This window comes from Rhinopithecus roxellana, chromosome 10 (genome assembly GCF_007565055.1).
Source record: "Rhinopithecus roxellana isolate Shanxi Qingling chromosome 10, ASM756505v1, whole genome shotgun sequence".
Lineage (NCBI taxonomy): Eukaryota > Metazoa > Chordata > Mammalia > Primates > Cercopithecidae > Rhinopithecus > Rhinopithecus roxellana.
Window position 1 is genome coordinate 134,799,670 of NC_044558.1, and position 12,013 is coordinate 134,811,682.

Here is a 12,013-nt window from a genome sequence, read left to right on the forward strand (position 1 = left end):
CTGCAACCTCCGCCTCCTGGGTTCAAGTGATTCTCCTGCCTCAGCCTCCCAAGTAGGTGGGACTACAGGTGTGTGCCATCACGCCCAGCTAATTTTAGTGTTTTTATTTATTTATTATTTATTTTTATTTTTTAGTAGAGACAGGGTTTCACCATGTTGGCCAGGCTGGTCTCGAACTCCTGACTTCAGGTGATCCACCTCCCTCAGCCTCCCAAAGTGCTGGGATTATAGGTGTGAGCCACCATGTCCGGCCTTGCATCTCCACTTTTTAAGAGCAAGGAAAATCTTTTCCAGAAGCATTCTAAGCAAAGTTACCCTTACCTTTTATTGTCCATGACTGTGCCATCCATATAGTCCTAAACCAGTACCTGATGGCCAATTGATTTAAAACTAGTCAAGCATCACGTCCCTTCTGGGATGAGGCTAACCTAAAGAACATGGCCACATGATACCAGAACCAAATTATGGTGCTTTAGACAAACTACAAGGTAATCAAGACGATGCCACACAGGTTTATTGCAATGATTCTTACCTGAAGCCATTGCACCTGGATTGTGGTGTTGGCTCTGCTATTGCCTACATCGGAACTGAAGGTTGGTCCATTAACATTTTTCAGAGAACAGGACTGGGTCTCTGGACATCACACAGCAGGATGGACATCATACAAACAGGCCTTGGTCTTTTTAGTGCTTTTTCCATTCCTCCCAGATACTATTCATCAGAGTAGATAATCTATTGGTCCATCTCCTCTAGAGCTCGTATCAGAAATAGGCACCCTCATCAACTTATTTCCTCCCAAGATCCAGCCAAGGGTGGCGTGGTCTAATTAGTTAGCTCAATTAGCTTTGTCAAAATTGGGAAGATGATCTCTGGCTAATGAAAATTAAACATTTCTCAGGTGAGATTGCTAACTACCATCAAGTTACCTGAATTACTTTACCTCCTCATTAAAACATTCATGATCAAACTCCTAAACACAGGAAGACTTTTAAGTGTCTTCCAAAGGGAGAAAATCACAGTAGGAAAGGTAAACTGTCAATACTCAGCCTAACATCTTTTTTACTTTTTTTTTTTTTTTTTTTTTTTGAGATGGGGTCTCACTGTCACCTAGGTTGGAGTACAGTGGCATGGTCTCGGCTCACTTCTACCTCCACTTCCCAGGTTCAAGCAATTCTCCTGCCTCAGCATCCCAAGTAGCTGGGATTACAGGTGCCTGCCACCTGCGTGCCCAGGTAACTTTTGTATCTTTAGTAGAGACAGGATTCCACCATGTTGGCCAGGCTGGTCTCCAACTCCTGACCTCAGTGATGTGCTCGCTCAGCCTCCCAAAGTGCTGGGATTACAGGCGTGAGCCACTGCGCCCAGCCTTTTTGTCTTCTTGGGTAAAAAAAATCAGGAACAGAACTTGGAGAACCCTATTGTACAATTCTATACAATACCTAGGGGACTGAGGAAGACTTGGGATACCATACCTGCTTTAAGAGTGTTTAAAACCTATAAAAGTAAACATTAGTTGAGTCATTGATGCTTATACACACACACAAACACATAATACCTAAGGGAAAAAGAAGTGTAAGTAACTCCACATAAAAAGAGATATGTGCACAACTATTCCCTCATTCTTGTCCTAAGTTTTGTCCTTCCTTGCAGTTTGCTCAGAATTTTAGTATATTGCTATTCCTGTCCTCTAAGAAATACTGCTTCTCTCCCTGCCACTTCCCCACCGTACATACCATACTACAACAACCCAGGCTTAAGAAAATTCATTTTTGACAAGTTAAAGCAGTATTTCCTAGAGTACTCACAGCAACTTTCAAAATCAGCTATGGGGCACATTTGAAATAAGGACTTAGTGTGATTCACCCCAAACCTACTAAATCAGTCTCTGGGGGTAGGTCTAAAATTGTGCACATTCTCATGCACAGTGAATTTTGGGAAACACTGAGCTAACAGAAAAAGAAACTAATACCTGCTCATTGGTTTTTGTGAGAAAATATATATAAAGTAACTGATGCACAGTAGGTAAAATACAGAAGTCAGTGCTTACAACAGTGCCTGGCACACAGTAGGTGCTCAATAAATACTTGTGAACAAGTGAATTAAATGACTTTTTGTGGGTGGCCCTGCTTTCCACCTAAGGCCAATCTCAAAATGTTTTCACTTTTAATAAAAACCTAAATATGACTCCAAAAGCAATGAGAAAAGGAATGCATCTTTGGCTGAAGTTGTTATTTTCCAAGGAAATAATGTAAGAGGGTTTGCATTACACAATGAAGTTCCCTAAATACCCGTTTAAGATATCTCAAATTTCCTGGCCGGATGCAGTGACTGATGCCTGTAATCTCAGCGCTTAGGGAGGCTAAGACAGGCGGATCACATGAGGTCAGGAGTTCGAGACCAGCCTGACCAACATGGTGAAACCCCGTCCCCACTAAAAATACAAAAAATTAGCTGTGTGTAGTGGCACATGCCTGTAATCCCAGTTACTCGGGAGTTCAAGGCATGAGAATCGCTTGAACCCAGGAAGGCAGAGGTTGCAGTGAGCCAAGATCACACCACTGCACTCCAGCCTAAGTCATAGAATGAGACTCTGTGTAAAAAAAAAAGAAAATTAAAAAAAGATGCAAATTTCCTCTCCTCATGGCAGCTGCCACCACCTCCTTTACCGCCCTACCTCTCAGGAGTGCACTGTCCTCCAATTACCTCTCTACTTTTCTTTTCTTTAGGCCACACTCAAGCTGATCTTGCCTATACCAGAAGCCCACCATAGACCCCCTTCTCTCTCTAAACATATGGGAGAGTGTTGGCCTCCTTGTTTCTCCAAACTGCACTCATCAATCTGCCCAGCAAATCCAAGCACCTTCCCCTGAATTCACCCTCCACAGGATGCTGGGGGCAGGGTAGGAAGAAAAGGTAGTTTTAAACACTAATAATTTATTTTCCCCGGTCAGTTAGGAAATCAATAATGGGTAGTTGCTATTTATTTCATTTTATTTATTTATTTATTTATTTATTGAGATGGAGTCTTGCTCTGTCACCCAGACTGGAGTGCAGTGGCGTGATCTCGGCTCACTGCAACCTCTGCCTCCTGGGTTCAAGTGATTCTCCTGCCTCAGCCTCCCAAGTAGCTGGGACTACAGGCGTGTGCCACCACACTCGGCTAATTTTTTGCATATTCAGTAGAGATGGGGTTTCACCGTGTTAGCCAGGATGGTCTCCATATCCTGACCTCATGATCCACCCATCGTGGCCTTCCAAAGTGCTGGAATTACAGGTGTGAGCCACCATGCCTGGCCTATGTAATTTTTTTTTTTTTTTAATTTACCATCTTTACCATTTTAAGTGTACAGTTCAATGGTAATAAATATATGTATAGCCTTTTTTCCCCGTTATTGTTTTCCACTCCCTCTTCTCTCCCCTTCCTGGCTTCTGTGTTATTTATCGTTACATATCATTGGATATAGTATCTTCAATTTAACTACATTCTGAAGCAGGTGTGGTTTCTTGTTGCTGTTTTGCTTTGTTTTGGTTTTTGTTGTTGTGGTTGGACCAAATAAAATATCTAAGTGGCTTTAGGGACCCCTCTCTAGACTAAGTTATATTGTTACAATCCCAGCAGGAGGTTACAAGGAGTTTACAGCTTGTGAGGCAGTTGTTCCTAATTCCAGATGGACAAAGGAATATTTGTTCCACCTTTAAAATATTTGTTCTTGCCTAAGTACTTAGCACTGAAAGAAAATTAATGAACAAATTAAGTGAAAGTGAAGCAATGATTTCTGGAGAGCAAGGCAGCTCCAGGGCTTTTGGCAGGTGAACCACGCTGACCAGAAGGAACTGTGTGCATTCTACTATACAAATTCTCTTGCATTCTATTATACCAATCATCCAATCACCTTTCTCACATTTTTTTTTCCAAGTTGAAAATATGAGAAAACCACTCATTGGAAATGAGAGATTATCTTCCTATCCATCTGGCAAGACACTGTGTGTCTCTCTGCCTTATCCCACGGGTTATATAGCTACTCTTTAAAAAACAAAAAATCATGTCTTAGAAAGTAAAGCTCGGCCGGGCGCGGTGGCTCAAGCCTGTAATCCCAGCACTTTGGGAGGCCGAGACGGGCGGATCACGAGGTCCGGAGATCGAGACCATCCTGGCTAACACGGTGAAACCCCGTCTCTACTAAAAAAAATACAAAAAACTAGCCGGGCGAGGTGGTGGGCGCCTGTAGTCCCAGCTACTTGGGAGGCTGAGGCAGGAAAATGGCATAAACCCAGGAGGCGGAGCTTGCAGTGAGCTGAGATCCGGCCACTGCACTCCAGCCTGGGCGACAGAGCCAGACTCCGTCTCAAAAAAAAAAAAAAAAAAAAAAAAAAAAAGAAAGTAAAGCTCCAGAGCATAAAAGAGAGCAAGCAGGCTTTACACCTTAGCAGTAAGGGGAATACCGATTAAACAATGAAAGGGTTGTGCCCCATGGAATCCTGTGGGTCGGCTTTGCTTGTGCATTACCCTTCCTGCTTTTGTATTTTAGATTCTGGATTCCCCTTCTCCTGCTTTCAGGCTTTGGTGGAAGTGAATCATCGTTTCTAAGAAACGGGGACTGCAATGATTCACAAGCTTACTGGACACCACAATACGAACTCCTAAGGAGATCTAACTTTCATGGTCTTGCTTCTACTGTCTACTAGCTGAGTGATCCTGGCCAAAATACTCATCATCTCTGAACTTCTGTTTCCCTACTAAGACAGGAATTAAGAAAGAGGTTGTGAGGCTCACTAAGCCAATAAGGGGTAAAATGCATTGTGAGCAAGGCCATGTACAGAACAGTATTTACATTTTAACCAAGATCTTAAAGACCCGGTCTAATTGATTCTACCTCTTACCCCTTGGTAAACCACCTCAAAATAGCGTACACTTGTCTGGAAAGCCAAGGTTTGATCACATTCGAGGAGCCCTGTATGGAATTACTGTTTCTGAGCTGCCAGGAGAAGTTGGTGTTGGTAGAATTTGGGGTGGAGTTCCAAGTCAAAGCTAGGAATGAGACGTTTCAAGAATGGTTTTGATTAGGGACGTGTCTTGGTGTGTGTTGAGGACAGCACAGTTTTCAGCACGTCTCCCTTACCTCTAGCTGCATAAAGTCCTAGTCCCTTGCTTAAGCCTGCAACAGTTTTCTCCTGTCATGCCCACTTCCTTGGGAACACACTTCCAAACCCCTTGCCCAGATTTTCACAATGGCCTTAAGTACTGCCCTGAGGACACATAAGGTGCTGGTTAAGACGTTGGAATGAGTCCTTGTAGGAAAATTATTACCTTTAGGCTGGTTGCAAAGTTTGATTTGGTGTCTTCTCTACTGTGCCTTCCCTTTACTCCTACTAGATTACCAAGGAATGGGTCTAGGGACCAGTGGGAGGGCAGCAAACCAGTGTATTCTAGACACGTGGCCATAGGATGTAGGGCTGTCAAGTGATCCCCAAAAGATCTTGTTTCTGGATTTACCCAACCGTTCCAGGAGGCAAAACGGCTTCCTCGGGGACCCTCTCTCTGTTATTTACACCCTCGTCTCTGCAGCTAAGCCCTTCCTTAAGCAGAAAAGAGCAGAGTCTCTCGTCCAGCACCCTCCTCCCCAACCCAAGCCCCGTGCCCTCCGCTAACCCACCGTGCAAGTATCTTCATTCACCCTTTACCTTTGCCCCGAGGGTCTACAACTGCAATCTTCGGAAAGCTGGGACAAAGCTTACTATGAGCATGGAAGCCTGTTTTCAATAGGGCGGTTGCTAGAAGGACTCAACTGGCCTTTTCGCGCTGTGCCGCTCGCGGCAGGGCTCGGCGGGGCGGTGTCCGCAGCGATTCCGCCCTTGGCCCGGGTCTCTTTCCCGCCGGGGAGCCCAGCGGCGCCCAGAGCGGCGAGCGGCTGGCTCCGCATGCTCAGTAGCCGCGGCCAGCCGGGCTGCGGGGCGGCGTCGGCTGCGCGCCTACGGGCTGCGGTGGCGGCCGCCGAGGCACCCGGCAGGGCCAGCCAGTCCCCGCTTCCCCGCTCCAGAGCCGCCGCCTGGGACAGGGCAGGGCGGGCCCGGAGCTCCTCCATGCTGCCAGCCGCGGGGCTGCGGAGCCGGCCGGGTGGCTCCTGCGATGGCGGCGGAAGAGGAGGCTGCGACGGGAGGTGAGGTTGCCTGCGGCGAGGCGGCGGCCCCAGGTGGGCGCGTGGCGCCTGACGCGCTGGGGGCGTCCCCGCGACGCCAGGTCGGCCCTCTGCCCCGAGGGAAGCGCCTGCGCCTGTCCCCTCGGGCCCGGCGTCGCCTACCGAGGGGCGCTGGGACAAGGCCGCCCCGTGGGGCACAGGTGCGGCGTGGCGCCCAGCGCGTCTTCCCGGGAAGCGGGACGTGGGGAGGGGAGCCGGGGTTGCCGCCGGCGCTCAGTACGCGGTGTCTTGGTCCCGGGCCGGGCGCATTGGCGAAAGGGAGCCGGAGGGGGACCTTGCACCCGGCGATGGGAGCATCCGCTTCCACCCGCCGCCGGGCGCCCGCCTTGGCGTCGGCGTGGCATGCACTGCTGAGGGGACTTCCTACGTTTCTTTCTTTTGTGTAAACCAGTTGTCAGCAGCCGTGGACGGAGCTCGGGTCCTGCGAACCCCTCATCTCCGAGCTGAAAATGCTCGCGGCTTCCCAGCTTGAACCGCTGCCCCGCGGTGGAACGCGCAGGCGGGCAGGTGCGCGTGGACGCGGGGCCACACTCTGGTACCGCAGCCCGCACCGCGACAGCCCCTCCGTAAGCGACAGGCGGCTCGTGTCTTTCACCACTGCAGCTTCTAGAAAGCCGTCAGTGGAGTTAGCTTGTTCGATTATGTATTCCTGAGGTATTTTTGCGAATGGAATTGGAAGTTTGCGGTGCTTTTTCCTTTTCACTAGTATTCACTGGCAGTATTCTGTGGTTTCTTAAAACGGTGCTTTTGGGACCACTGCTCACAATTACGGAATGAATACAAAACAGCTGTTGTTTAAGACAAATGAGAAGCAGGAAAACAGAAATTACTAAAGGAAGACTGGCGGAGAAGTTCAGGGAAGCTGTTAGTTCTCTCCTTTCCTTTTGGAATAAGGTGGTAGAGTTTCAGATTCTTCTCTGAAATAAGGCAATGAGAGGAGGTGGCTTTCGAAATTCTAATATAATTGTAGGAATTTACATCGTGGGGAGATTTCAGAAATTCGACCATTTGAATATTCCTTCTCTTAGGTAAACCCTTTGTTGAAAATAGAAGATGGCAGGTGTGGTGTTAAGCTCTGACACCCCTTCTGCTCCGTCTCGTGACTGAGCTCTGCCCTTTAGTGTCTGTCACCCAGGTTATTTGAAATCCCTTAGTCTGAGTTCCCCCATCCGTAAAATGGAGATAACTATGCAGTCTTGCCTTACAGGATTGTTAGGAGTAAATGAGATATGAATGCCAATAAAATGCTTAGCCCGATATTTAGGAGAGTAAGTGCTTCATAAAACATTAGCCTAATGTAGTTACTAATTTACAATTGCAATTTGCTGTGTGAAATTAGTGAGTCCCGTCTGGTCCATTAAGAAAGTGCTGTCCCACGTGAGTTAAAATTGGCCAAACTGAAAGAACGAACAGTGAAAATGCACCTACTAATTCAAAGAAAGACTTTCCCCAGATAAGTGTTACGAACTTCTGGCAAGCTTTTAGATAAAGTTTATTGCTATTTTTCTAACTATTTTAGATAAACAGTTTATTGCTCTTTGCATACCAAATGTAAAGTTGGGAATAATAAAAATTAAATTTTCTTAGTTAAGGGTAGTCATGTTTCTGTGGGGGCTGGGAGAGCCCGCAGGTGTGAGTACCTAAGATGTCCCAGACATGTCACAAGGGGTACTTCTGTTAGTCTTACGGCAGCCTTGTGAGGTGGGTGGTATCTCCATTTCACAGATGAGAAAACTGAGGCTGGCTAACAGTTATACAGCCAGGACGCGACAGAACTAGAGTGAAAATCCATGGCTCTTGCCCATCCTGCTTTCATTTCTTTCCCATCAGACTTGGTGGTGCTAATGAGCAAGTGTGCTCACTTCCAGACACCTGTTTATCTAAAGAGTAGTAAAAATAAAATAAAATTCTCAACGGAGAGCTCTGGGAGGAAAAAAATGTATTTGTATTTTTACTATTTCTCCCTATTCCCAGAGGTAAAACAAAAACAGGCCTCTGGGCCAGTTGGTGGCCGTCTACAAAACTAGCCCTAAGGTTTTTTTTTTTTTTTTTTTAAACAGTGTAAGCCAAACTATGAGTTTCCCCACCCTGTCAGTTTTAGATGGTAAACACCGAAATTGAGCATGCTGCCAGGTGACTGAGTGTCCTCCTGATAAATGATTCCAGAATCCTTGGAGTTAGGAAGAGGGCGGTCTTGGGGAGCAGCACATTTCCAAGACTCACTGCCAGAGATGGTCTGAGGTCGAAGCCTTTGTGGGGCAGCTTTCTCGCCTTCCGTTTTCTTACCAGCTCATGTTTTCACCTGTGATATTATAAGATCTGACTCTTTAATGTGTAGTTCTGCAATTACAGTGGTTTAAATTCATTTTGTGAGTCAGAAATCAAAAGTCATGTCCAAGTCAACATAAGCTCCTGTTCCTGGCATGGATCCTTGGGCAAAATTTCAGCCAGAAATGCATTACTCAAGATAAACCAGGATGAGCTAATTACTTTTCACATATTTAAGGGGGAGGAAAATAGAGAAAGAAAGAGTGAGAGAGGAGGGAGAAGAAGGAAAGAGGGGAGGTGTGAAGTAAAGAGAGGAGGAGAGGGGAAAGGGGGAAAAGGAGGAAGGAGAGAGTGAAGGAAGGAGATGGGGAGGAGGGGAGGGACTGCCACTCCATCAAAGTTTTACTCCAGGAAAAGCAAAAACTATGTTTAAAATATGTAGGGAAACCAAAATATCAGTAGGATAATACAGTGATTTCGATGTCATTTGTCCTCATGAAATGATTCCCTAGTTCTAAAAAGCATGATGTTCTGTGCTATGAGCATTGAGGTAGCATCCTTTTGAAGTCTCCCTTTGTGTCATGTTCAGGAAATCGTAAATCAGCAAATAACAATTCATTCTAGTAGCCCCAGTTTCAGTTGTCTCCTTTAATTGAAGATCTCCACTTCTCTGCAGTGACAACTGAGTTACTCGGGTGCTTGGGATCTGGGTCATTAGTCAGCATCATCATGGTCATAAGCATTATCAGGGGCCTCAGAGTGTGCCATGTGCCCTACAGGAGGCAAGTGCACCTGATACATCTGCCTGTTTTGTGAGACAGTGATTTCCTGCCCTGGTTTTGGCAAGTTTACTACCTGGAGTGTCTCCCCTGGTTCTCAGCATCCCAGCCCTCTGTAGCCCCTGCCTTGCCCAGTGCCTCACCCCTTCCCGGTGGCAGGAGCCGGTGGAAACTAAGAGCCTTCAGTGTAAGCCCTTATTGGAGCTGGGACTGCAGGTGAGTTATGTTCTCTGTAGTGGCATGTAGTATTTCTAGATATTTACTGATAATTTATGCAATATTTAGCTATGAATGCCCTGCCCCACCTGTTTCCTTCTCTTACTCAGGTGCTGTCACCCTTTCTGGTCCCTGACACATACTATTTATATTATATCACGCTAGGCTATAATATCCCATTTACCCACCAAATTTTTTAACTTTAAATATTTTTAAACCTGGCTGGGTGCAGCGGCTCACGCCTGTAATCCCAGCACTTTGGGAGGCTGTGGCGGGTGGATCCCCTGAGGTCTGGAGTTCGAGACCAGCCTGACCAACATGGTGAAACCCTGTCTCTACTAAAAAATACAAAAACTAGTCAGGCGTTGGAGGTGCACGCCTGTAATCCCAGCTACTCAGGAGACTGAGGTGGGAGAATCACTTGAACCCGGGAGCAGAGGTTGTAGTGAGCCGAGATCGTGCCATTGCACTCCAGCCTGTGTGACACAGCGAGACTGTCTCAAAAAAAAAATTTTTTTTTAAACTTAAAACATTCTTAAACTTCTTAAAATCAGTTCAGTTATACGATGTTAACATTCTCACCTGAAAATACTTAAATGGTTGGCATGATAGGAAATTTGACATTTATGTAGCTAAATTATTTGCATTTCATTTCTCTAGTCTTTAATCTTATGGTTTAAATCTCTAGATGGTATCATTACAGAGAGATTAAAAACAAAGAAGTCTAAAGGAAAAGGAAATGTAAAGAGAATCATTCTTCCACTCTATGCTTTGCATTAAAGGATATTTAGAATTGAAAGTTAAGACTATTGTGATAAAACAATAATTTCCAAGACATTAAAAATGTTTTACTTACAACATTTCATACATTTTTAAGTAGATTAGAAATACACTTTATTATATTTTTCAAGGATATCACAGGGAAAGTAAAGAATCATCTACTATCTTTCTTGACCAAAGTGCTTCCACCTTGGCCCCTCTGATATGTCCTATACTCAATTATGTGAAGGGACCTGCCTTTCCCTAACATAATGTACACTTTCCCACCGCCAGGCCTTTCCTCAGGCTGTTGGCTGTTCCTGGAATACCCCCGCCCTCCCTTTAAATGGGCCTGGAGAATCTTAACCAATCAAGCTTGAAAGCTGAGCGCAGATGTCACTTTTTTAATGTGTGGAGGAGGAGAACTGGTGTAGGAAAATAGTATAAGCTTTGGAACTAGGTCATTGGGCTTGTGATTTCTGATTTCATTACTTGTCAGCTATGTAAACTTGGTCAAATTTTAAAACCTCTCTGAGCCTCAATTTCCTTATCTGTAAAATAGGGGTAAAAATACCTAACTTGGAAGGTTGTTGTGGGAATTAAATGAGATAATGATTACAGACTGTTTAATGAACTCTGACCTTCAACAAATGATTTTCCCCTTTTCCTCATGCAACCTTCCCAGAACCTCGTCACCCACATTGAAATTATTCTTCCCTCTTATTTTCACACTGTAGTTTTTTTGTGTGTGTGCCTGTGATAACACTTGTGCCTGTTTGCCACAAGTTATTTGGTTTCTTAGCTCCACACTTAAGTTGCACATTCCCAGGCGGCCAGAATTAGTTCTCACTCAGCTTTATAATCTCCAATTTCTTGCACCTATTAAATGCTTAATAAAGGCTTGCAGATTTTGAATGAAGGGTAGTTTGTTTAAGGTGTGGAAAGGGTTAGTTCATTCTTAAAGAATCCACTTACTAGGCAAACAGAGAAGCAGAAGTGGATAAAGCAGGAGAAGGGGTTAAAGAGCTTACAAAATCTATTAGGCTAGGTGAGAAATGCAGCCAAAATATTTGTAATGTAAGATAGGAACATGGTACAATATATGGGCTGTTAGGAGTTAGCCTCCTCCCCCACAGTTGGGAGAAATTATATCTGGTTCATGAAGGAGGTAACCACAGAAGGCTTTCAGAGAAAGGGCTAATTTTAGTGTTGATGGAAAGATAACTCTTGGAGAAGCAGCAAAAAAAAAAAAAAAAGGCAGGGCAGGGGATTTCTTCCAGGGAACAGAGTAGGCATGAAAATGGAAGTCACCAGTGACATGCACAGAAGAACTGATGTTAGTGTCCTTTGGCTTTGGATAGGAAAACTGAAAAATAAAGAATTGGCCCACCGAAAAGTTTCATCATTTTCTCTTGGGCTTCCCCTCCGAGGTCTGCAATGAGGCGTGGATAGTGAACGCAGGCAGCCTGTCTTACACATAGGTGATTTTCCTACTCTACAAAAGGAAAGATACATGCATCTTCTTTTTGGTTCCTGGCAGGCAACAGAGCTGTTAAATCACCTTGAAAGGCAAATTACGGCATATTTCTGATCAGTAAGAAAGCCAGAAAACTTACTGCCAGATGGTTGTCTCTTAGCTCTTAGTCTTCACTCCAAGTTATCTGGGCCCCTTCTTTCTTCCTCTTTTCTTTGCTGAAAAGGGAACTACTACTATCTTTTTTTTTTTTTTTAACTTTTATTTCAAGTTCATGGGTACATGTGCAAGGTTTGTTATATAGGTAAACTCATGTCATG

The 12,013-nt window shown here is 45.1% G+C and overlaps 1 protein-coding gene across 5 annotated transcripts in view; it reads left to right on the plus strand.

The window, feature by feature from the left end:
* Positions 1-5,905: 5,905 nt before the first annotated feature.
* The window catches only part of ARNTL2 (aryl hydrocarbon receptor nuclear translocator like 2), a 69,576-nt gene continuing 63,468 nt past the window's right edge, over positions 5,906-12,013 (plus strand). For all 5 annotated transcript variants that reach the window (XM_030939840.1, XM_010379864.2, XM_030939841.1 and 2 more), the window contains exon 1: positions 5,906-6,158. In XM_030939840.1, the coding sequence (XP_030795700.1) occupies positions 6,128-6,158 (31 nt within the window). In that variant the 5' untranslated portion in view covers positions 5,906-6,127. The remainder of the gene's footprint in view (positions 6,159-12,013) is intronic.